The sequence below is a fragment of the Bos mutus genome, chromosome 1 (assembly GCF_027580195.1).
Source record: "Bos mutus isolate GX-2022 chromosome 1, NWIPB_WYAK_1.1, whole genome shotgun sequence".
In the NCBI taxonomy this organism is placed as follows: Eukaryota; Metazoa; Chordata; class Mammalia; order Artiodactyla; family Bovidae; genus Bos; species Bos mutus.
In genome coordinates, this window is record NC_091617.1 from 125,438,796 (window position 1) to 125,463,146 (window position 24,351).

A 24,351-nucleotide genomic window follows, 5' to 3' on the forward strand; every position below is an offset into this window, starting at 1 on the left:
GGAAAATAAACCTCTTCTGGAATTTTCCTCAGTCAATCTATAGTTATTGGATTCTGGTGAAATTGATGAGCTTCCTGCACTCTCTTTGCTGAACTGCTTCTGTTTAGGTTCAAGCCTAATATCTCTTGCTTCAGAAAGGGCAGCTATCCTGATTTTGTTTAGTGTAGTCTTTCTAACTGCTTAACTTTTCCTCTGTGGAACTTAGCAGCAGTCTGTATTCTACTCTGTTTTTTATCTTAATAAAACAGGCTCTGCAACTTTTGGGGGATGTGTAATCACAAAATTAAATATTAGTAATCCCTGGCTCCACCCACCTCAGCTCATTCCTTAAACTTCACAAGTCATCTGGGGGTATGTAGTTAACTTTAGAGACACAGGTAAAAAAAGGAAACTGGAGAAACAGCCCAGGCAAGAAAAGTGGCAGAGGCCCTAGTTTGGAAGAACTAGTGAAAGTCACTGGCAGTTGGTAGGCAATCAGAAAATAGAGAAGAGAAAGGATGAAATCAACAAGAATGGAAAAATAGATGGCAGGATATGAAGGATGTGATGAAATGGAAGAACTTTAGAAAAGCAGATGAGTTGCATGGAAGAAAATAGAAGTGGAGGGTAGAGGTATAAGAATGATGGGAACCAGAGATATAAAAAATAGGTAATAGTTGTAATTATTGGACTCCATTATAAACAGATTGTTTCTTGTTAACAGTAGCCCGGAATTTGACATATAAAAATGTTGAAGTTGAAAGGATTTGATATTGATTGTGTACTTTTCTCTAAGTAAATGAAATGTTTTTGAAATTTTTTTTTTCTTAGAAAACATATGTAATTAAATATATTTCTTTTTTGTATTGGTGAGCATTGTTAATACTTATCATTGAGGGGCCTAAATGTTAAGTTGTAATAATAAAGATTTATAGCTTCAGGAAACAAGTGATATAAAACCAAAAACATTTACACAGCATTTGAGGATTATTTTTAAAATAAAATTTTACAGTATGTCACTTAAAGATAATTCAGCTATCTTTAATATTTTATAAATCTTTCTGTTAAATGTCTCATCTTGAAGTATATCTTGCTTTTATATTGATTTATAATTTTTGATAGGGCCAGGAAAATTCCATATGTTGGGCTGCTTTAGACAAAAATGGAGAAGAAGTGGTAACTTCTAAGGGTGAGTACAAACTGTATTTTAATATATGTTATTTTTTTTGACAGAATAGTTATTATATTCCATTATTAGGACTAATTCAGTAATATTGGATGAAACAGATTTCTGTGATAGTTTATAAACATCTACTTTGACATATTTATCAAAGCATTAAATGGAAAAATGGAATATTCATAATTGTCAGTCACTGTCTGTTTATCTTTTTTCCAGACAATGTAGAAGAAGAGATGGAAGATGATGACCTATTTGAAACCGAGTTTAGGCAATATAAAAGAACATATTACATGACAAAGATGGGAGTTGACATAGTTTCTGAGTATGTTATTGCCATTGCTTTTACTTTAAAGTAGGAAAAAGTAGACTTTGCAGTTCTACAGAAAACAGCATAATTTTGATGATTATGGTAATGGGAAGAAAGGATTTTTTGTTTCACAAATTATTGTAGACCTTTCAACTACTGTGGTTTTGGAGAAGATAATATTCATTGGCATGTATTATGCAGTATACCCTTGAACAACATGGGCTTGATCTGCATAGGTCCATTCACATGTGGATTGTTTTTACTGAAGACTTAATACAGTACTACATGTTTCCCACTTGGTTGAATCCATAGATGTGGAACTGCAGATACAGAGAGCTAACTAAAGTTATGAGTGGATTTTCTCCTGCAAGAGGGTTGGCATCTCTAACTTCTGCATTGTTCAAGTCTCAACTGTATGCCTATGATAAAAATGGCCAGATAGAAAATGGTTAGTGTTTTTCTTCATTTCTTCTGAAGCTCACATCATACTTATCTCAAAGGCTACCTGGCTCAACCTCAGGTTAAGAACTAGTATAAAAGTTCCTTAACAACTTGACCTCTAGAATGGTGGCTCACATTTCTGAACTACAGCCCTCTAAAGTTCAGCCACTCAGTTGTGTCCAACTCTTTGCAACCCCATGGACTGCAGGACACCAGGCTTCCCTGTCCATCACCAACTCCCGGAGCTTGCTCAAACTCATGTCCATTGAATCAGTGATGCCATCCAACCATCTCAAACTCTTGTCGTCCCCTTCTTCTTGTGCCTTCAGTCTTTACCAGCATCAGGGTCTTTTCCAGTGAGTCAGCTCTTTGCATCAGATGGCCACAGTATTGGAGCTTCAGCTTCTGCATCGGTCCTTCCAATGAATATTCAGGACTGATTTCCTTTAGGATTGACTGGTTTGATCTCCTTGCAGTCCAAGGGACTCTCAAGAGTCTTCTCCAACACCACAGTTAGAAAGCATCAGTTCTTTGGCGCTCAGCCATCTTCATGGTCCAAATCTCACATCCATACATGACTACTGGAAAGCCATAGCTTTGACTGTATGAACTTTTATTGGCAAAGTGATGTCTCTGCTTTCTAGGTTTGTCTAGGTTTGCATAGCTTTTCTTCCAAGGAGCAAGCATCTTTTAATTTCATATCTACAGTCACTGTCTGCAGTGATCTTGAAGCCCGAGAAGATAAAATCTGTCACTGCTTCCATTTTTTCCCCTTATTTGCCTTGAAGTAATGGGACCGGATGCCATGATCTTAGTTTTTTGAATGTTGAGTTTTAAGCCAGCGCTTTACTCTCCTCTTTCATCTCCTCAGAAGGCTCTTTAGTTCCTCTTCGCTCTCTGCCATAGGGTGGTGTCATCTGCATATTTGAGGCTGCTGCTATTTCTCCTGGCCATCTTGATTCCAGCTTGTGATTCATCCAGCCTGGCATTTCACATGATGTACTCTGCATGTAAGATAAATAAGCAGGATGACAATATACAGCCTTATCATACTCCTTTCCCAATTTTGAACCGGTCCGTTGTTCCATGTCCAGTTCTAATTGTTGATTCTTGACCTGCATACAGGTTTCTCAGGAAACAGGTAAGGTGGTCTGGTACTCCCATCTCTTTAAGAATTTTCCACAGCTTGTTGTGATCCACACAATCAAAGACTTTCACATAGTCAATGAAGCAGAAGTAGATGTTTTCCTGGAATTCCTTTGTTTTCTCCATGATCCAACAAATGTTGACAATTTGACCTCTGGTTCCCCTGCATCTTTGAAACCCAACTTGTACATCTAGATGTTCTTGGTTCATGTATACTAAAGCCTCGCTTCAAGAATTTTGAGCATAACCTTGCTAGCATGTGAAATGAGCACAATTATCTGGTCATTAGAGCATTCTTTGGCATTGCTCTTCCTTGGGATTGGAATGAAAACTGACATTTTCCAATCCTGTGGCCACTGCTGAGTTTTCCTAATTTGTTGACATGCTGAGTGCAGTACTTTCACAGCATCGTCTTTGAGGATTTGAAATAGCTCAGCTGGAATTCCATCACCTCCACTAGCATTGTTTGTAGTAATGCTTCTTAAGGCCCACTCGACTTCACACTGCAGGATGGCTGCCTCTAGTTGAGTGACTACACAATCATGGTTATCAGGGTTATTAAGACCTTTTCTGTGTAGTTCCTCTGTGTATTCTTGCCATCTCTTAATCTCTTCTACTTCTATTAGGACCTTACCATTTCTGTTCTGTATCTTCCCCGTCTTTGCATAAAATGTTCCCTTGGTATCTCCAGTTTTCTTGAGTATATGTCATCCTTCCCATTCTGTTGTTTACCTCTATTTCTATGCATTGTTCATTTACTTATCTCTACTTGCTGTTCTCTGGAACTCTGCATTCAGTTGGGTATGTCTTCCATTCTCTCTCGCCTTTGGCTTTTCTTCTTTCCTCAGTTATTTGTAAAGCCTCCTCAACCAACCACTTTGCCTTTTTACATTTCTTTTTCTTTGGGATGCTTTCATTCACTGCCTCCTGTACAGTGTTATAAACCTCTGTCCATAGTTCTTCAGGCACTCTATCAGATGTAATCCCTTGAATCTATTTGTCACCTCCACCATATACTCATAAGGGATTTGATTTAGGTCGTACCTGAATGGCCCAGTAGTTTTCCCTACTTTCTTCAGTTTAAGCCTGAGTTTTGCAGTCAGGAGCTCATGATCTGAGCCACAGTCAGCTCCAGGTTTTGTTTTTGCTTACTGTGTATAAAGCTGCTCTATCTTTGGCTGCAAAGAACATTATCAATCTGATCTCGATATTGACCATCTGGTCTAGTGCCAGGTACTATGCTAAACATTTAAAAAATAACTCATTTATAATTTAAAAATATAAACATATATAAATATATGTACATAATGTGAAAATGTTAAGTTGTTGTAATTCTCACAACAGTTTTTTAAGATAAGTAGAATTATTATTATTTTAAAATAGAGGAAGTTAAGGAATAGAGAGATTTAAGTGATTTGCTCCATGTGACATACATAGGTAATGAGTGGCAAAGCCAGAATATAAGTAACAGGCAATCTGGCTCCGAAGCCCGTCCTTAACCATCAGATGAGGCTGTTTTTCTGTCAGTGAGATAAAAGTTTCATAAAATTCTTTGTACCCTTATTATATGTACTATACTTAGATATTTTCTGTACTATTATTTTTACTTTTTAAAAAAATGAAATACTGAGAATCTTTCCTAGAGACTGCCCAAGGAAAGACCCAAGATCTCCATGTTGCTGCATTTACTCAGACTGTTTTCTAGTCTAGACATAGCCTTTGTGTAAGGCCTGTATTCATACTTATCTCTGGTAGCTAGAGATAAAGACATTGTAGTACAACTCATCAGGTCATGTGAAGTTTTGGCAGATATCATTAGCAAGTAGGACTTTTGAGACTTAGAAATAAAATATTTATAATAGTTATGCACTTAATTCTTTATTCCTTAGTTCTTATATTTGCTTGATTATGTTATAGAGAAGTATAGTAGCTGCAATTAAATGCTTGATTTGCTAGGGGACTACTCTTCTGTTTTATTTCCTTTTCTTTTTGTATATTAAAATATGAGGTTATGAAAATGAGATACGGTTTGTTTGCCTAGCAAATAAGCAAATCTTTTTAAGTTGTTATATTCAGTGTTGGTCCGGGAGTGGTGGTAGATTTCTTCCTTTAATTACTGATGGAAATACAAGTAGGCAAAATTATTTTGGAGGGCTTTGCTGGTGGCTCAGTGGTAAAGAATCCACCTGCCAATGCATGGGACACGAGTCTAATCCCTGATCTGGGAAGTTCCCACATGCTGCAGAGCAACTAAGTCCTTGCACCACAGCTCTTGGGCCTGTCCTCTAGAGCCCAGTTGCCACAACTACTGAGCCATTCTCTGTAAGAAGAGAAGCCACTGCGATGAGAAGCCCACACACTGCATCTAGAGAAAAGCCTGCACAGCAGTGTAGATCCAGCACAGCCAAAAATAAATAGAAATTATTTTTTTTAAATATTTTTGAAAGTATGTATCTAAAAGCCTTTGACCCAATAATTCTAATTGTTAATCTATCATAAAAATATAGACTAGACATAGATGATCTTTATACACAAGGAAGTTACTACAAAATTTTTTTAAATAGTAAAAAGTTAGAAACAATGTATGTGTCCAGTGAGAAGGTTCATCATAATTGTCTCCACTTCCTCCTCATTACAGTCACTATCTCTGCCATCTCTAGTGCTTCTGGAATAATAGAACTGTTAAACTGGTAGTTATGAAAAGTTCATAAAAATTTAGAAAGATACTTTCAGTATATTATTAAATACAAATTTTAAAAGAGGATACAAATTCATATACACAGTATACTCTCATTAATATTTAAAAAGGAAAAACTTGGGGATAAAAAGACTGAAAAAAAAAATACCAAAATGTCATAGTGATTGCTATAAGGTAATAAAAATGCTTTTCATCATTATCTAAATTTTCAATAATGAAACATTTCTTTTATAATAAGAGTCATTCATTTTAAAAAATATAACTTCCAGAAATATGTAATCTACAATTTCACTTAGAAGTATCCACCTGAGGGCTTCCCTGTTGGCTCAGATGGTAAATCTCTACTTGAATTTTGGTAACAAACACTAACAAGTTTTATAGCCACTTTGGGGTTTACCTAGGGTCCTCTTTTTTTAATTAATTTTATTTTTGTTTCCTCTGAGTCTTTGTTGCTGCTCACAGGCTTTCTCTAGTTGCAGCAAGCGGGGGCTACTCTTTGTCGCAGTACACAGGCTTCTCTTGTGGAGCACAGGCTTTCCGGCTTGCAGGCTTCTGCAATTGTGGCTTACAGGCTTAGTTGCTCTCCAGCCTGTGGGATCTTCCAAGTTCAGTTCAGTTCAGTCACTCAGTTGTGTCCGACTCTTTGTGACCCCATGAACTGCAGTACACCAGGCCTCCCTGTCCATCACCAACTCCTGGAGCCTACCCAAACTCATGTCCATTGAGTCGGTGATGCCATCCAGCCATTTCATCCTCTGTCGTCCCCTTCTCCTCCTGCCCTCAGTCTTTCCCAGCATCAGGGTCTTTTCCAATGAGTCAGCTCTTCGCATCAGGTGGCCAAAGTATTGGAGTTTCAGCTTCAACATCAGTCCTTCCAATGAACACCCAGGACTGATTTCCTTTAGGATGGACTGGTTGGATCTTCTTGCAGTCCAAGGGACTCTCAAGAGTCTTCTCCAACACCACAGTTCAAAAGCATCAATTCTTCAGTGCTCAGCTTTCTTTATAGTCCAACTCTCACAACCATACATGACCACTGGAAAAACCATAGCCTTGATCTTCCCAGACCAGGTATCAATCTCTTGTGCCCTTAGTTGGCAGGCAGACTCCCAGCCACTGTACCACCAGGGAAGTCCCCAGGGTGCTCTTTTTTTGCTGTGTGTGTGTGATTATTTTACCTTAAATATTAGTTTTTTTGAGAAAATGACATTAAAGGGAATATTGTTCAGTGGATATAACACTTTTCAAAATATGTTCTAGCTGCTATAACCAGATTTTAAGATCTTCCTGATTTCCTTCTGTGATTCACTCAGGCATCCTCCCAAATAAGATTTCCATCTTTGTCTTCTATCACACTCTGAATATGTAAGAAAGTGGTAGTGCCATTGTTTAGAAAGCTTCATTAAACCCTCAAACTTGATACCAAAGATATAGTACATTGACTGAATAAGTATGTACAGCAGGTTTAAGTATTCTGATAGTTGGTTTAGGAAAACTATAAGGCAAATTTTTAATGTGGCATGATAGAATTTTTTTTAATAATACTTTAGAGTTTTTTCTGATTGCAGTTTTTGGCTTATTCATTGATTAAATCATGTGAGACAGAATGTGATATTAGGAGATACCATGTTTTAAACACAATGGCCTGTCTTCAGAAAATAATGTTATAATGAAAATATTCTTTTCTATTTTCAGTGACTTTCTGGCTGATCAAGCTGCATGTTATGTTCAGGCAATACAGTGGATTTTGCACTATTACTATCATGGAGTTCAGTCCTGGAGCTGGTGAGGGAATAAAAACAAAAATAAAGTTTTATATTTTATAATGGCTCATTCTACTATAAGCTCATTTGATAATCTCTTCTTTTTACTTTTATTTGTGATATTAATAGTATTTTTTAAAAAATACATACAGCCAAGTTTAAGTGAAAAGAATCTTTTTTAGTATTGTAATATTTTAAAAAGATCCTTTTATAACAAAGATACTTCCAGTTGTAGTAGATGGCCCATAATAAAAAGCTCTCTGTTAATCTAAGGATTTAAAATTTTCTATCATAATGAATGAAGTGTCACAAAGTCTTGACAATTACTGGGTCTGAGTGATGGTTAAGTGGGATTGTTTATTCTTCTCTACATCTTTATGTGTTTGAAAATTTTTTCTGTTAGGAGTAATGAAGAATGGATTATATGAATGTTAAACTGGGAAGGGTAATGAAGAAAGGAGAAAAGAATTTACTTCTCCTGGAATAGTAATAATTCTCTATTTATCTCATGTTTTTTATTCCAGCAAGTTCCATCTACATTTCCAAACCATCCACTGAAATAGAAAACAAGTAAAAAATAGATACAGGGAAAAATAGACACTTTTAAGTGATGAGATAGCTTGTTTTGTTTGTTTTCAGAGCACCTTCTAGGCTCTGTGTTAAAGCACCAGCAGCAAAACATACCAGTGCACAATAATGTGGCATTAATTATTAATAGAATCTCACTTACTAATAGCCTTTTAAAAAATATCTGCAATAACTAACAAGATTCTCAGGGCATCTCTAAAGAACACTGTAGTGACAAAATAATCCCTGATTTGCCATTTTTTAAGAAGGTGAGTGTAAGTTATACCTATTCTATTACCAGGCATTGAGGCCAAGCACTTGTAAAGCATGTGCTCATATAGGCCTCAGAGCTGTTTAAAGTAAATATTGTTTTCTGCTTTTGACAGATGAGGCTCAGAGAGGTTAAATAGCCTTTCCGGTATCACACACCAATATTCAAGTACACGCCTATCTGATTTCCGAAGTCTATACATTTTCCATTGTTCCACATGCCATTCTGCCTCCTAAACTTTCCCATTCTTTTGAAGTATGCCATAATTGTGGAATATAAAAATATTTTGTTGGCTTTTATTTTGGTATTTTTAGTCAGACATTAAGAACATTGAAATTTTTTTAATTTTTTAAAAAATTTTGAAATTTCTAAAAATATTTCTTCATGTTAAATATGGGAAGATTTTAAAAACAAATAGTGTGCATGATTGACAAATGGTTTAATCCTTATCACAAACACAAATATATATATATACATACTAATTCAAAGTTGATGATTCTTAGAGCTGACTAGTAACAACCATATGAGCTCAGACTTCCCTGTGTCTTCATGAGAGAAGCTCAGGCCCACATGAAGTAACTGAATGTCTTCTGACTGCCTCATTAGTTCATTCTGAGGATCTATTGTTTGGAAGATTCACACTCAATACTTCTGAAACTGAGTCATTGTATTATTTATATAAATAATAAATTATATTTTAAATGTGTTATTAATATATATACCCTTCAATTACATACATCTAAGTTTTTGAAATATAAACCACTTTAAAAATTAAGGAAATAAAATACTTGTTGTCATCAAATAATCTACATTTTCCAACATTGCTGATCTCTTCTATTCATGTGGCATAATTGTGAGTGATTTTTTCTTTAGAATTATTGCTGTGTATGGACACGACTGAACATAACGCACAGAGGCACAGCTGTTAGAATAGAATATTGAGAAGTATATACTAACTATTGATCTGTTTCATAAAGTTTGTCAATTGTTTAAAGCTCAGTTTTGTCTTACAGGTTTTATCCGTACCATTATGCACCTTTCCTGTCTGATATCCGCAACATCAGTACACTCAAAATCCATTTTGAACTGGGAAAACCTTTTAAGCCATTTGAACAGCTTCTTGCTGTACTTCCAGCAGCTAGCAAAAATTTACTTCCTGCATGCTACCAGGTGGGTTTTAGAATTAAATATATTTGTGTTCTTTTTAATATTTAGGAGTTCCTCCTCCAAACCTAGAAATATCATACCAAATTTCTTTAATAGCTAAATATATTTATTTTCAGTTTCAAATATAGTATTCTTTAAACAAGTCCCTTGAAAAGTAATTCCTTGATTTAAAATTAACTTGTTTTAAAAATGCAAACACATTTCATAAACCATTCAAAGCATAGCTTCTTTGTTTTCAGTATCTTTAAGCGCATCTCCAGTTTGTCTCTGCACTGATGAAAGTAAATTGAGCTTGGCAAAATCTAAAGCCATCTGCTCTGTCCAGATATTACAGATTTTGTTTCTGTTCTCTTTTACCCTCTACCTAATAGAATATGGATGATTCTAATAAGTTGTTTATCTCAACAAAATGCTACTTCCATTTATATTTGGATTTTAAGAATTTCATTTATCAAATTATGGAATAAAAAACTTCTCTCAGATTAACGTACTTCGTATACCAGGAGAAAGCTGTTTCAGGGGTGATTGGGTCACCAAAATTACACTAAGCCTACTAAACTGATTTTGAGGGTAAACTTCAGTTTAGTTCTTCTAGAGCATCAGTCGGTTCTTCTAATTCTCTGGTCTGTGCCAGGAATTGAAATAGACACACATAAATGTATAGATATCACATACCTTCACTGCTTGAACAGTATCCAGCTTCCTTCTAAATCTTTCTGAAACTTAACTTCATGGGCCTTCATGGGCCTTGATCCTGGCCCATGGCCTTCCTTCCTTTAGTTTCTTTGATGCTTTTTTTCCCACCTTCAATACATTAAGAATTGATACTCAACCACTCTGGATTAATATAGCCATGCAGGTTTTTGTAGCCACATAAGTTTTGATTCTTCTGTACCCATGACAACTGATTATTTTATTTTGAATATTACCCTGAGAAATATGCTTTTATTTCTTTAAAATTTTTTATGTCATGATCTTCTATATTCATTTCCTAGAGGATATCTTTAGGTTTATCTACTTCTGTTATAAAATCTCTAACTAAAAACATGTCTTATTGGGCTTTCTATCTTTGCTGTTGGTGGTAAAGAGATTCTTGTATTTTAGGATTTTTTTTTCTTTTTAAATTATCTTAGATGACAGTTATATAACTTAATAAAATCAGTTGATTATGTTCAGTTCAGTTCAGTCACTCAGTCGTGTCTGACTCTTTGATTATGACATGAAAATAAATTGTCCAAGATTAAAAATGGAGTGTGTGAAATGAACTGAAATCTGAATGGAAAAACAGAATTTAGATGAGCCTTGTAGAGTGAAAAGACTATAGAAGACAGAAATAATAAAATTCAGAGTAAGGATAGTTTGGCTATATAATTAGCTTAGTGGAATGAGAAAGTGATGAGTGGCAGTGAAATTAGAAGTCTCATATTTGAAAATCAAAATATAATAAGTATACTGTAACATACCTAAGATGTGAAAATTTACTTTTGCTTTGCTTAGAAATTTTAAATTGTAATAGGTAAATATTATAAATATATTAACAAAAAGTTACATTGATATTAGTTCTTACATTTCTATTATACTGTTTTATGTTTTCACAGCATTTGATGACCAGTGACGATTCGCCAATTATAGAATATTATCCACCTGATTTTAAAACTGACCTAAATGGGAAACAACAGGAATGGGAAGCTGTGGTACTAATACCTTTTATTGATGAGGTCAGTGCATGAAATGGTTATATATACACTTGTATTTTAATTAGAGATTACTTCACATAAATGAATGAGCAATGGATTTTAATCACCATTTATGTTAATGAGTTTTAACTACTCTCATCTTTGTTCTGTGCATCAAAACTTCTGTGTATGCTAATTATAAGGAAGCTGGCATTGCTTTACTAATATTAGACCAAGTAGGCTTCAGAACAGAGAGTATTACCAAAGATCAAAGACTTAAATAACACTATAAACCTACTTAACCTCATTAATATTTGTAGTACAGTATACCCAGCAACTAAGGAATACACATTTTTAAGTGAAAGACTGTTCACCAAGATTATTTGGTAAGGCATAAAAATGTCTGAATAAATTTAAAAGGGTGAAATCATAATGTGAATGTTCTCTGACCACATAGAATTAAGTTAAAAATCAGCAACAGATCTCCAAAAATTTATAAAAATTTTGAAATTAAATAACACACTTCTAAATAATCCATATATTAAAGAAATTTAAAGGAATATTTGAAATGTTTTATCTGAATGATAATGAGAACACATATCATAATCTGTGTGATAAAATTAAAGCAAGACCTAAAAGAGAAACTTAAGGCTCTAGGTGCTTATACTAAACAAGAAAATATTTTGAAGTAAATTAAACTTCCTACCATAAGAAGCTAGAAAAACAAGAGCAATTTAAATCTAAACTAAGCAGAATGAAGAGAACAAAAAGACAGGAGCAGAAATCCATGGAAAATGAACAAACAATAGAGAAAAATCAATGAAACCAAAAGTTGATCCTCTTGAAAGATTAATGAAATTGATAAATCCTAGGAAGACAGATCAAAAAAGGCTTAAAAAAACTAGAGCACCAGGGGAGAACACATAAATTTAGAGTGAAAGAAGAGGTGTCCTATAAATCCTATAGTTATTTTTAAAATTGATAAGGCATATTGTAAGCAATTTTATGCCAACAAATTTAACAGCCTAAATGAAATGAACACAGGTCCTTAAACATGATTCAGAAAAACTGACAGGAAAAAAAACATAAAAATCTAAGTAATCCTATATCTTTTAAAGACATTTTAGTTCATAATTTAAAATCGTCTCAGAGAAAAATTCTAGGCTCAGATGTCTTGATTTGTGAATTCTAGTAAGCATTCATGAAAGAAATAATACAAATTTTATACAAACTTTGAGAACATAGAAGAGGAATAATCACTTCCCAATATATTATATTAAGCCAGCATAATAGTCAATGATACTATAAGAAAAGAAAATTACTTGATAATATTCCTCCTAAAGTAGATGGAAAACTTTTAACACAGTCAAGCCAGATGGGATCAATAATATAGAAGGATAATACTCATAACCAAATGAGATTTATTTTAGAAATATAATATTGGTTTTCAATGTGATTTACCATGTTTGAGTATTCAACATCCAATTTTAATAGAAATGCTTAACTACTAGAAATAAGAGGGAACTTCCTCAACCAAATATGTGAAGTCGCTCAGTCGTGTCCAACTCTTTGTGACCCCATGGACTGTAGCCTACCAGGCTCCTCCGTCCATGGGATTTTCCAGGCAAGAGTATTTCCTTTCCCAGGAAATCTTCGCGACCCAGGGATCAAACCCTGGTCTCCCTCATTGTAGGCAGACGCTTTTACTACTGTCTGACCCACCAGGGAAGTCAAAACCAAATAAAGTGCATGTTTAAAAAACCCATGGAGAGAGGAACCTGATGGACTACAGTCCATAGGGTCACAAAGAGTCTGACACAACTGAAGTGATTTAGCACACACGTATGCACTGTTAACAGTATACTTAATAGTAAAATTTTGAACGTTTTCTTCATAAAATCAAGTTTAAGACAAGGATATTTAGTCTAATCAGTTCTCTCTAATACTGTACTAGGAGTCCACTGTATTAAGTCAAGGGAAAGAAATAAAGGCATGTAGATTAGAAAGGAAGAAGAAAAATTGTTTTTATATGCACATAACATTGCTACAAAAACAGAAAATTCTAAGGAATCTTCAAAAAGATACTGTTAACAATAAGTAAATTTAGCAAGGTCACAAAATATAAAATCTATACAAAATTCAATTGTTTTTATATATACTAACAAAAAATTGGAAAATATAAATTTTTTAAATAAAAAGACTTTTACTTTCAGTAGCATTAAGAAATATAAAATACACATTTATAAATTTAACAGCATACACAGTGAAAACTACAAATAGTGTTGCGATATGGAGACGTGAATAAATGGAAGAATATACCATGTTCAAGGAATAGAAGATTTGATATTGATAAGAAATAACCTCTTCGCATATTGATCTTTGGGCTCAACATAATCTCAGCAAAAATGCAGCAAATGTTTGTATAGATTATCAAAAATCCAGTTTTAAAGTTTGGATGAAATTACAAAGTATCTAGAGTAGCCAACGGAGAAGGCAATGGCACCCCACTCCAGTACTCTTGCCTGGAAAATCCCATGGATGGAGGAGCCTGGTGGGCTGCAGTCCATGGGGTCGCTGAGAGTCAGACACGACTGAGCGACTTCACTTTCACTTTTCACTTTCATGCACTGGAGAAGGAAATGGCAACCCACTCCAGTGTTCTTGCCTGGAGAATCCCAGGGACGGGGGAGCCTGGTGGGCTGCCAGACGTCTCTGGGGTCGCACAGAGTCGGACATGACTGAAGCGACATTAGCAGCAGCAGAGTAGCCAAAACAATCTGTGAGAAGAACAAAACTGAAAGATTTTCATTATCTGATTTCATGATTTATCATTAGGCTAAAGTAATCAAGGCAGTATGTTTCCTACATCATAATAGACATAGATCAGTGAAACAGAATAGAGGCCAAACAACCTAGATCTATACTTGTCCAGTTAAATTTTCAGTTAAGACATCAGAGCTATTCAATAGGTAAAGAAAAGCTTTTTAACAATTGGTACTGAAACAGCTGGCTATAAATGTGGGCAAAAACCTGTATATTATTGTCCAGAGCAAGTTATTTGTGATAACTCCAAACTGGAAAAAAATTCAGATATCTTTCAATGAGTGAATGGATTAAAAAAAACCTGTAGTACATTCATATAATGGAATACTACTCAGCAATAAAAAGAACTATTTATATAAACAAAGGATGGGAAAAAGTTCATTTGACTGAAAAAGTCAATCTTAGAAGGTTTTATATGGTTCCATTTATGTAATATATTTGAAATGATGAAATTATCATAAAACAGGTCATTGGGGGATAGGGTATGACTATAAAGGGATAATGTGAAGGAGTTTCTTTGCAATGATGTGACAGTCCTGTATTCCAGTCTTAGGGGTGGTTACATGAAGTTTCCGTAGTGGCTCAGATGGTAAAGAATCCGCCTGCAATGCAGGAAACCTGGGTTCGATCCCTGAGTTGAAAAGATCCCCTGGAGGAGGGCATGGCAACCCACTCCATTATTCTTGCCTAAAGAATACCCTGTGGACAAGGACCCTAGCAGGCTACAGTCCATAGGGGTTGCAAAGAGTCGGACACCACTCAGCAACTGAGCTCACACACATGAATCTGCACATATGATAAGAATTCCATACTGTTGTACATACACAGTTCAGTTCAGTTCAGTCGCTCAGTTGTGTCCGACTCTTTGCATCCCCATGAATCGCAGCATGCCAGGCCTGCCTGTCCATCACCATCTCCCAGAGTTCACTCAAACTCACATCCATTGAGTCGGTGATGCCATCCAGCCATCTCATCCTCTGTCGTCCCCTTTTCCTCCTGCCCCCAATTCCTCCCAGCATCAGGGTCTTTTCCAGTGAGTCAACTCTTCGAATGAGGTGGCCAAAGGACTGGAGTTTCAGCTTTAGCATCATTCCTTCCAAAGAAATCCCAGGGCTGATCTCCTTTAGAATGGACTGGTTGGACCTCCTTGCAGTCCAAGGGATTCTCAAGAGTCTTCTCCAACACCACAGTTCAAAAGCATCAATTCTTCGGCGCTCAGCTTTCTTCACAGTCCAACTCTCACATCCATACATGACCACTGGAAAAACCATAGCCTTGACTAGACGGGCCTTTGTTGGCAAAGTAATGTCTTTGCTTTTCAATATGCTATCTAGGTTGGTCATAACTTTTCTTCCAAGGAGTAAGTGTCTTTTAATTTCATGGCTGCAGTCACCATCTGCAGTGATTTTGGAGCCCCAAAAAATAAAGTCTGACACTGTTTCCACTGTTTCCCCATCTATTTCCCATGAAGTGATGGGACCAGATGCCATGATCTTCGTTTTCTGAATGTTGAGCTTTAAGCCAACTTTTTCACTCTCCTCTTTTACTTTCATCAAGAGGCTCTTTAGTTCCTCTTCACTTTCTGCCCTAAGGGTGGTGTCATCTACATATCTGAGGTTATTGATATTTCTCCCGGCAATCTTGACTTCCAGCTTGTGCTTCTTTCAGCCCAGCGTTTCTCATGATGTACTCTGCATGTAAGTTAACTAAGCAGGGTGACAATATACAGCCTTGACATACTGCTTTTCCTATTTGGTATTTACATATAAAAACTAGTGAGATCTGGAGCTTCCCTGGTGGCTCAGACAGTAAAGAATCCACCTGCAATGCAGGTGTCCTGGGTTCGATCCCTGGGTTGGGAAGATCCCCTGGTGGAGGGCATAGCAACCCACTCCAGTATTCTTGACTGAAGAATCCCCATGGACAGAGGAACCTGGCAGGCTACAGTCCATAGGCTCCCTAAGAGTCAGACACAACTGAACGACTAAGCACACTGAAATCTGAGTAAGTCTGTAGTCATGGTGTACCAGTGTCAGTTTCCTAGTTTTGTTAATGTACTGTGGCTATATGTAAGATGTTATCATTGGGTGAAAAGTACATGGGAACACACCATACTAATTTTACAAATTCTTACAATTCTTCATGTTTTTGCTATTGTACACAATGCTATGATAAAAGTACTTATGCATTTATGTATTCTTTTTGTTTGTTAATATATTCTTATGTATTGGTAGTTTTATTTTTATAAGGTAGAATCTCCAAAGCAGAAATGCTTGATTAATGGGAGTGTATGGTTTTTGTTTTAATTAATTCTTTTTCAAAAAGACTGGTCTAATTCACACCATCAATACTTGAGAGTACCTACTTCTCTGCTTTTCTAATCCTGAATGTTATTGTTTAATTTTGTCCAGTCTACTGATGATAAAGAATGCCATTTTATTATTATTCAAGTTATTTTTACCTGCTCCCTAACTTGATATATTTTTATATGTGTTTGTCTTTTGCATTTTCCCTTTTATAAATTGTTTATATCCTTTCCCTCATTTTCTTTTTTTTATTTTGAGCAACTGTTTGTATGCTAGGAATATTTTTTCCCAGTGTGGCATTTGCCTGTTGATTTGTTCATGACCTCTTTTATTACATACATTTTCTTTTATTAAAAATGTCTTTTTCCTTAAAGTGGCTAGGCTTTTTTCTGCCTTACTTGAGAATTTTTCACTACTTGATATACTACTTATAATTGATAATAATCACTACTTATAATTGATAAGTAATTATCAATACTTTCCTAGATTTTCTTATAATACTTTGTTGTCTTATTACTACTTATTTTATATATAGTATGATATTGAAATATATATGTGCTTTCTTGGACAAAGCACATATGGACAAAACATTATTTTAAGTGTCTGGAATACTATGTTTGACATATATTTGAATTTGTTTTTTAACTATTTGTCTTTTTCTTCTCTGTGGGTCTTTTGTGGTGTCAGTACTTAAGTGTTTTGCTTATAGGTGATTTTATAAAAAGATAGGATCTTATAAGACAAGTTCTTGATAACTTTTTAGTTCAGCCTTTATTATTCCAGTATGAACACTAACATCATTTTTCCTTTGAAAAATATATTTTAAACCATTGTGATTTTCATTGGAATTGCATTAAATATAAAAGATAATCATAAATTTGAATATTTATATATTAATGCACATTTGCAATGTGAGAGATTAAGGAGCAGTGAATTGTGATAAATTCATATTTAAATTTTGATTATCTGCTGTTCTTATCCACACTTTAGTGGCTGTTCTTGGAGTAATATTTTCAGAGGAATTTGTAGTGACAAATATTCTAGGGCCCTTAGAAACAAGAATAGCATATCAGTTTTTCATATAATTAAATTGAAAAGATTTCTATTATTAAGAATTTTTCTTTTTAAGAACACAAATAGTAATTTTGTTTTTTGAGGGGAAAGATTCATTCTATGTGTTAGGATTACAGAATTTTTATGTTAATGACCTCTGTCTTCAATCTTATATTCAGAAGCGGTTGTTAGAAGCCATGGAGACATGTAACCACTCCCTCAAAAAAGAAGAGAGAAAAAGAAATCAACATAGTGAGTGCTTAATGTGCTGGTTTGACAGCGACACAGAGTTCACCTACCCCTCTCCATGGCCAGAAAAGTTCCCACCCGTAGAGCGATGCTGTGCAAGGTAATGTGTGGTAATTCTTCAAAAACAGAGAGTGCAAAAAATAAGATAATAAAATTAACTTTTACAAAGCTTTTAAATATCTATTTCGAGAATTAACAGATAATTTATGACATGTAAGCAACTGGTAATGAGTTACATCCAACTTTCCAAGGAATTTTCTCTGTCTGTCTCAGTTGTTTCTGTAGTTCTCTGCTTTGGTCCAATTCTGCTTCTCTGTTTCTCTCTTCTATTAAAGTTATTCCCCACCCTACTTACTGCCCCTGGCATCCCACGGTGTATATCTCTTCTCTTCCTCAAGAAATGTGTGAATTTTTATTTTCATTGCCAGTGTCTACTCCCAGCATTATTTGACATGCTATGACTTTACCTTTTACATTCCCTAACCACCCAACAGGAAAGAAGAAAAGCAGGAAATAAAAGAGCTCCTCTCTTTTCTTGCCTCAAATCCATTTCAGTCCATTTCTTCTTTCTCTTCTTCATTAAAATGTTTTCCTTGTTTTTTCTCTTTTCTCATCTTCCCTGCAGTAATACCCAGATGGAAGTTGAGTTGCAGATAAAGTAAATGTCTCTCCATTACAATTTTTCCTTTTCTTAAAGCAAAGGGAAAGATGAAATAGACATTATAAAGTGTTTATTTTCCATTCTGGGTTTTGGAAAATGGAAGATGTAGAGATTTGTAATATGTGTTATATATTCCTTTAGTATAAAAATCATATATACATGTATAATTTATATATTATACATATTTATGCATATATATATATTATATGTATTCTTAAATAAATGGGAAAATTTCCACTCAGTATGTTACAGTCATGGTTGTGTCTAAATTAGTAACAACAGAGAATCTGCTGCTTTATATTTTCTTTTTCTTAAAGGACAAATTGTTATTCTCCTGTTTAAAAGCAAGGGTAACTCTTGCATAATACTGAAGGGATGCTGAAAAACTATGATTGCTTGTAATGTATGAATTTTAAATCAAATACCTTGATTTATTTTCTAGGTATAAAATAATATCATTAGATGCTTGGCGTATAGATATAAGCAAGAACAACATAACCAAGGTTGACCAGAAGGCATTATATTTCTGTGGATTTCCTACTTTGAAACACATCAAACACAAAGTCAGTGGCTATTTAGTTCAGAAATTTTTTACTGTATTGAAAGTGAAGTAATTGTGGAAAAATAATTAAAAATTAAATTCTACGAATTCTTTTAAAGTTTTTTTTAAAGAAAAGTGGGGTTCAAGTGTTCCAGCAAAGCAGTCGTGGAGAAAACATGATGTTGGAAATCTTAGTGAATGCTGAGTCAGATGAACTTGTAAGTATTTTCTTTACTGTATATTATACATAAAAGCATTCTAGCTGCAGTGTGTTTGCCAAAGTAGTATAACATGTAGGAACTCCAGAAGTTCACAGGAAATAAGGATAGAGTAAAGAAACATTTACACAGATTAAAGGATGTGTATAATTGTGACATAATGAGCTAAAAAATGCTGGAGGAATTTTGAAAGATGAGCTGTGTGAATTTAGGTTAAGTACAGGTCTGTAGATAGAAATAGACTTAAGCAGGGTACTAACAGAAAGCTTATCACAAAGAGGAAGAAGGAGGAGAAGGGTATGCCAGTTGAAAAAAATAACATGAGCTGGGAATTACAATGAAAAGTAAGTGTGATATTAGCATATTATCTTTTTAACCTTTCTGTATGTCTGAAATTTTTAATACTTTTTCTTTTTTTAGAGTAAATGTGATGTATTTGAGGAGAAGGAATAGATAAACCTGACTGAAGCAGAGGACTTGTGTTGGGAAATAGCAGAAGATAAGGTTGAAAAAACAGATTGAGGCCAGATTATGGAGGACCTTGAATACCAGGCTAAGGAGTTTGGACTTATTTTTTTGTGACTGTTATCTTGAAATTGGTATTTTCATAAAAATTAATTTGGTAGCAGCATAATAGACTAAATTGCATAAAAGAGAAATGGAAGAAAATGGAAAAGCCTGTAAGTTGAGGTTGTGGTTGTAGAAGCCTTAGATAATAAAGACATAAACTGTGAAAGTGGTAATAGATCTAGATGAACAAGACTAAATTCACAAGTTCCGTCATTTGTTCAAAAATAGGGGATGAAAAGAAAAAGAAAATATTAAATATGACTGACTCTAAATATCAGACTAATCAATTGAAAAATTTATTGGAATAAAGAAGTTAAAATGGGAGAGGGACTTGTTTGAGGGGATAAATGATCAGTAATAGAATTTTAAGTTGGTTCTAGAACATTTATCTGGAGCTGCCCTGTCAGCCTTTCTTAGCAGGGTTCCACAAGAGATTTAAGCCCCAATGTGCTAAGTCATCCATTTGCTTATAAAAATTAAATTAGTTTTTATGCATTTAGAATAGTACTAGTTATGTATCATCCTTAGGAGAATTAGTAAAATCCCTAGTCCAATTGTTTTTTGTGTTCTGTGGTTCAGATTAAAAACTTCAGTCAAGAAAGATTATACTCAAAAAAAAAAAAGAAAGAAAGATTATACTCAGTTGAATACGTAGAGCTGAGGCTTGGAGGGCAATAGGGATATGCAGGTCATGAGCAGGGAAGTGATGGCTGGGGCCTTGGGGCTGACTTCCCTGAAAAAAGGGAATTCTGAGGGTTCAAGGGTATAAAGGGTATAAAGGGTTCACAGGTATAAAGGGTAGAAAAGGAGCCAGTAAAAGTGAGAGTGCTCAGAGAAGAAAGAGAATGATTCCCAAGTTAAGTAGTATCACAAAAGCACGAGCAGATGGTACATGCAGTTCAAGAACAGTGAAAACTAGGTCTGTGAATTAGACCTAGTGAATTAAACTAGGTCCTTTGGTCACCATTATTGGACTTTGAGAATTCCATTCCAGTAGGTTGTTGGAGGCAGAAGTCCAGTTCCTGAGTACTAGTCTGCGACTAGTTAGATGGAAAGTAAAGGAAGCAGATCTTAACCCCTTAGTTCAGAAGTTTCTCATTGAAAAAAAGGCTGGAAACATAGCTGTAGGTAAAGAAGAGGCAGTTTGTTAAGCAGAGCAGAACAGTAGAGCTTCTTAAGCAGAGCAGTAGGGCTGAAGAACAACGGAGGTCTTAAAGTCACCGTGGAGGGAAGGGATGTGAAGAAATAAGGGATTTCCTGTAGGGCTTAAGTGAAAGGATTAATCTGGGCAAGTAGGATAAATTTTCCTCCAAATGAAGGGAAGTGTGGGAGAATGAAATTAGATATATAGAAAGGAAAAGTATAAGGGAGCCTAGTTCTAATAATATTGAAACTTGTTTTATCAGAATAGTCATTCTTTTATATGTTCACAGTAAGAAATGTCTTCATATAATAAATACAATAAAGTTACCTCCCAAAGTCTAAAAATAGTCATCTCTAATTATTAAAGAAATATTTGCTTATAATGATCAAGCATAATAAAAAGGGGATGAAAATTTATACTTCAACTTCAGTTTCTACTACAAAGTTGTCTAACCAATAGTAGTAATGTTTCCTTTTAAGAATTTTTACTTAAGATATTTTTCAAACAGAATATTTATACAGTAATCAGTTGGTATCCATGGAGCATTGGTTCCAGGACACTCGGTTGATCCTAAAATCCAGTGGATGCTCAAGTCTCTTATATAAAATGGTGTTGTAGCTTCCCTGGTGGCTCAGTGGTAAAGAATCTGCTAGCCAATGCAGGAGAAAATGGGTTCAGTCCCTGATACGGGAAGATCCCACATGCCTGCGGAGCAGCTACATCCATGTGCCGCGCCCCCCCCCAAAAAAAAAAGCTGTAATGTTTGCATATGACCTACATATATACTCCCTTTATTGCTTATAACACCTAACACAATATAAATAATTGTAAATACAATTTGTATGCTATGTAAATAGTTGCCAATATTTGGCAAATTCAAGTTTTGCTTTTTGAAACTTTCTGAAGTTTTTTTTTTCCTCAAAGTATTCTCTATTAGAGGTTGGTTGAGTCTGCACATGTGGAACCCATGGATACAAAAAGCTGATTGTACAGCATTTTATAGTTTACAAAGGTTTTTGTGTATATTATTTTATCCTTAAATGAATATTGTGAGGTAGATGTTACAGCTTCTCATAAAACTGAGACTCAGTGGGATTAAAGGATTTGCTTAACACTCTGTAGCTGAAAAGAAATAGAATCCAATTTTGAACCCGTGGTTTCTAACTTGAGATAAGTCTAGTGTTCTTATTTAATCATACCAATCACAAACGAAATCACATTTCTTAGATTCTTTTTTTGCTGTCCATCTGATATACAATAATGAGTAAAGCTCTTTTCTAGATATCTGTGCTGTTCTTTTCACTTTTTTCAGTTCCAATGAGAAAAATAAACAGATAATCATGAGAATAATAGAATCATAGAATTTTACTACTGGATGGAATTTTGTAAAGCAACTAATCCAGCTCATTAATTTTACAAATTAAAAACAATTAAATTAAGGAGATTGAAAAGCAGACATTGGCTCAGCTAGTTAGAAGCAGAACTAAAAACCTGAGTTTCTTGGTGAACATTATTTCTATTAATGTTGGCTATATTATGAGCAATAATACTCACGTTATAGGTCAGTGTTCTTTTGTTTGAATTTACTGAAATCTCTTTTCTCACCAAGTAATCTCATTTAGGATTAAAATCAGTGGGCTGTACTTCAGTAATAACTGCCAATGCTGTTGAAGAAATGAGGAGGAGGCAAGCTTCCTAGTGTGATATTTATACTGTTGAAAAGTACTTAAGTTGGTCATAGTTCCCGTCTAATAAGAGATTGGCAGAGGAGAAGGTTATGTTGGTAAACTTCCACAGATTCATAATAAATTATAAAGAGTAAAAAAAGGCAGATAGGTAAAAACAACTTAAAACTATTTTTTTAAAAAAGGAAAGGGGAAAAAACCAAAAATCTAAAGGAACAGAAATCTAGAAAGAAAAAAAAAAGAGTAGTTAGCAATAAAGGCACAACTTAGAGAAGAGAAATTTAAAAAGCAAAATTTGACTGGATAGAATAATTAAGTTGAAATAAAGTAGTGAAGAGCAGTTACTAGCAGGGAATAATTAGCTTGAATGATCAAATATTTTTATATTTTAATTACTAAGGTGGGGTTTTATAGATTTCAAGTACACAGTTGTAAACACAAGCCAGTTTTAATTATTTAATTTTGCCTCTGTAAAATTTTCTCTTGGACCTAAAACAGTAATGAACTTTTCTGCTTTTACTTTAAGAGTGTAGAAAATATAGCTTCATCAGTGCTTGGGAAGTCTGTCTTTGTTAATTGGCCTCATCTTGAAGAAGCTAGAGTTGTTGGTGTATCAGATGGAGAAACTAAGTAAGATTTTATTTGTAATTTTTAAAGTGTGTATATGCTTTGCTATTTGATGGCTTTTATTCATACATTTTGAAGAAGGAAATGGCAACTCACTCCAGCATTCTTGCCTAGAGAATCCTGTGGACAGAGGAACCTGGTGGGCTGCTGTCCATAGGGTCACACAGAGTCAGACACGACTGAAGCGACTTAGCAGCAGTAGCAGCATTCATACATTTTAACTGATACAGTATTTGTAAAATATTTACACTTTCTAGTGGAAATGAAAGTTCTCTAATCACACGCTTCAAGTTCAACCACTGTTGACATTTTATTGTACATCCCTTGAGATGCATATATTTTAGACGCATATATTATTTTTACCCTTTTGCCTTCTTTTCCTTTTAATAGCTTGAAAGTTTCCATATCCTAATTCTTTTCTACCAGTTGTCATTGTTAGCAAATATATTTATTTCTGACAAGACTGACTAGCATATGTAACTTTACCTTTTCCATACCCTTCCCAGGTTTCATAACATATATCTTCTATTCTAAAGATAATTTCTTAACACTTTATTAAATTTCACAATCATTTTATCAGTGAGTATTTAGACAATCTATTCTTTGACATCTTTTATGTTTATATCATATAAACTTGGTCTGACGTCTTATTCTTTTTTCATGTTTAAAACTTCCTAAAGTAATTTTTTTTCCAGAGAAAATGTAAGGATGTTAATGCTTTCTGAATTATTACTTATCCAAAAAATTTTTTGTGTTGTTTTTCCCCCACATATGTTTGGAATTAGAAACCTTAGATCTCTGCAAACATATCTCAGTTTGTCTTGTCATTTAATTTTGTTGGTGAGAAGTCAACCCTAATATGAATCTTGAGGATTCTTTTTTAATCACCAGAATTCACTTCCCCTGCCTTTTTGTTGAAGTTTAGTTTTTTATTAGTTGTTGTTTTTTTTTTTTTAATGGATCATGCTTTTGGTCTAAGCACTCTTCACCTAACCCTAAGTCCCAAAGATTATCTTGAAATTTTTTTATAGTTTTTCCTCCTTTTGCACTTAAATCCATGATCTATTTTGAACTGATTTTTATATGAGGTATGAGGTCCAGTTTCATATATTTACCTATGAATATTGAATTGCTTGCTCTAGCACTGTTTGTTGAAAAAACTCTCCTTCCTCCGTTAGGTTGCTTCTACATCTTTGTCAAAAATAAGTTGAGCATATGTGTATGGATCTGCATTGTGGGTTCCCCATTTTGTTCCATTTGTCTCTGTGTCTGTTTTTAT

At 34.6% G+C, this 24,351-nt stretch overlaps 1 protein-coding gene across 3 annotated transcripts in view; it reads left to right on the forward strand.

Annotated features, from left to right (window-relative positions):
- Nucleotides 1-24,351, forward strand: part of XRN1 (5'-3' exoribonuclease 1) — a 112,080-nt gene that overhangs the window by 22,597 nt on the left and 65,132 nt on the right. For all 3 annotated transcript variants that reach the window (XM_070375006.1, XM_070375015.1, XM_070374997.1), the window contains exons 11-19: nt 1,102-1,168; nt 1,376-1,481; nt 7,447-7,536; nt 9,366-9,522; nt 11,118-11,237; nt 17,557-17,726; nt 18,730-18,850; nt 18,948-19,046; nt 22,972-23,075. In XM_070375006.1, the coding sequence (XP_070231107.1) occupies nt 1,102-1,168; nt 1,376-1,481; nt 7,447-7,536; nt 9,366-9,522; nt 11,118-11,237; nt 17,557-17,726; nt 18,730-18,850; nt 18,948-19,046; nt 22,972-23,075 (1,034 nt within the window). The remainder of the gene's footprint in view (nt 1-1,101; nt 1,169-1,375; nt 1,482-7,446; nt 7,537-9,365; nt 9,523-11,117; nt 11,238-17,556; nt 17,727-18,729; nt 18,851-18,947; nt 19,047-22,971; nt 23,076-24,351) is intronic.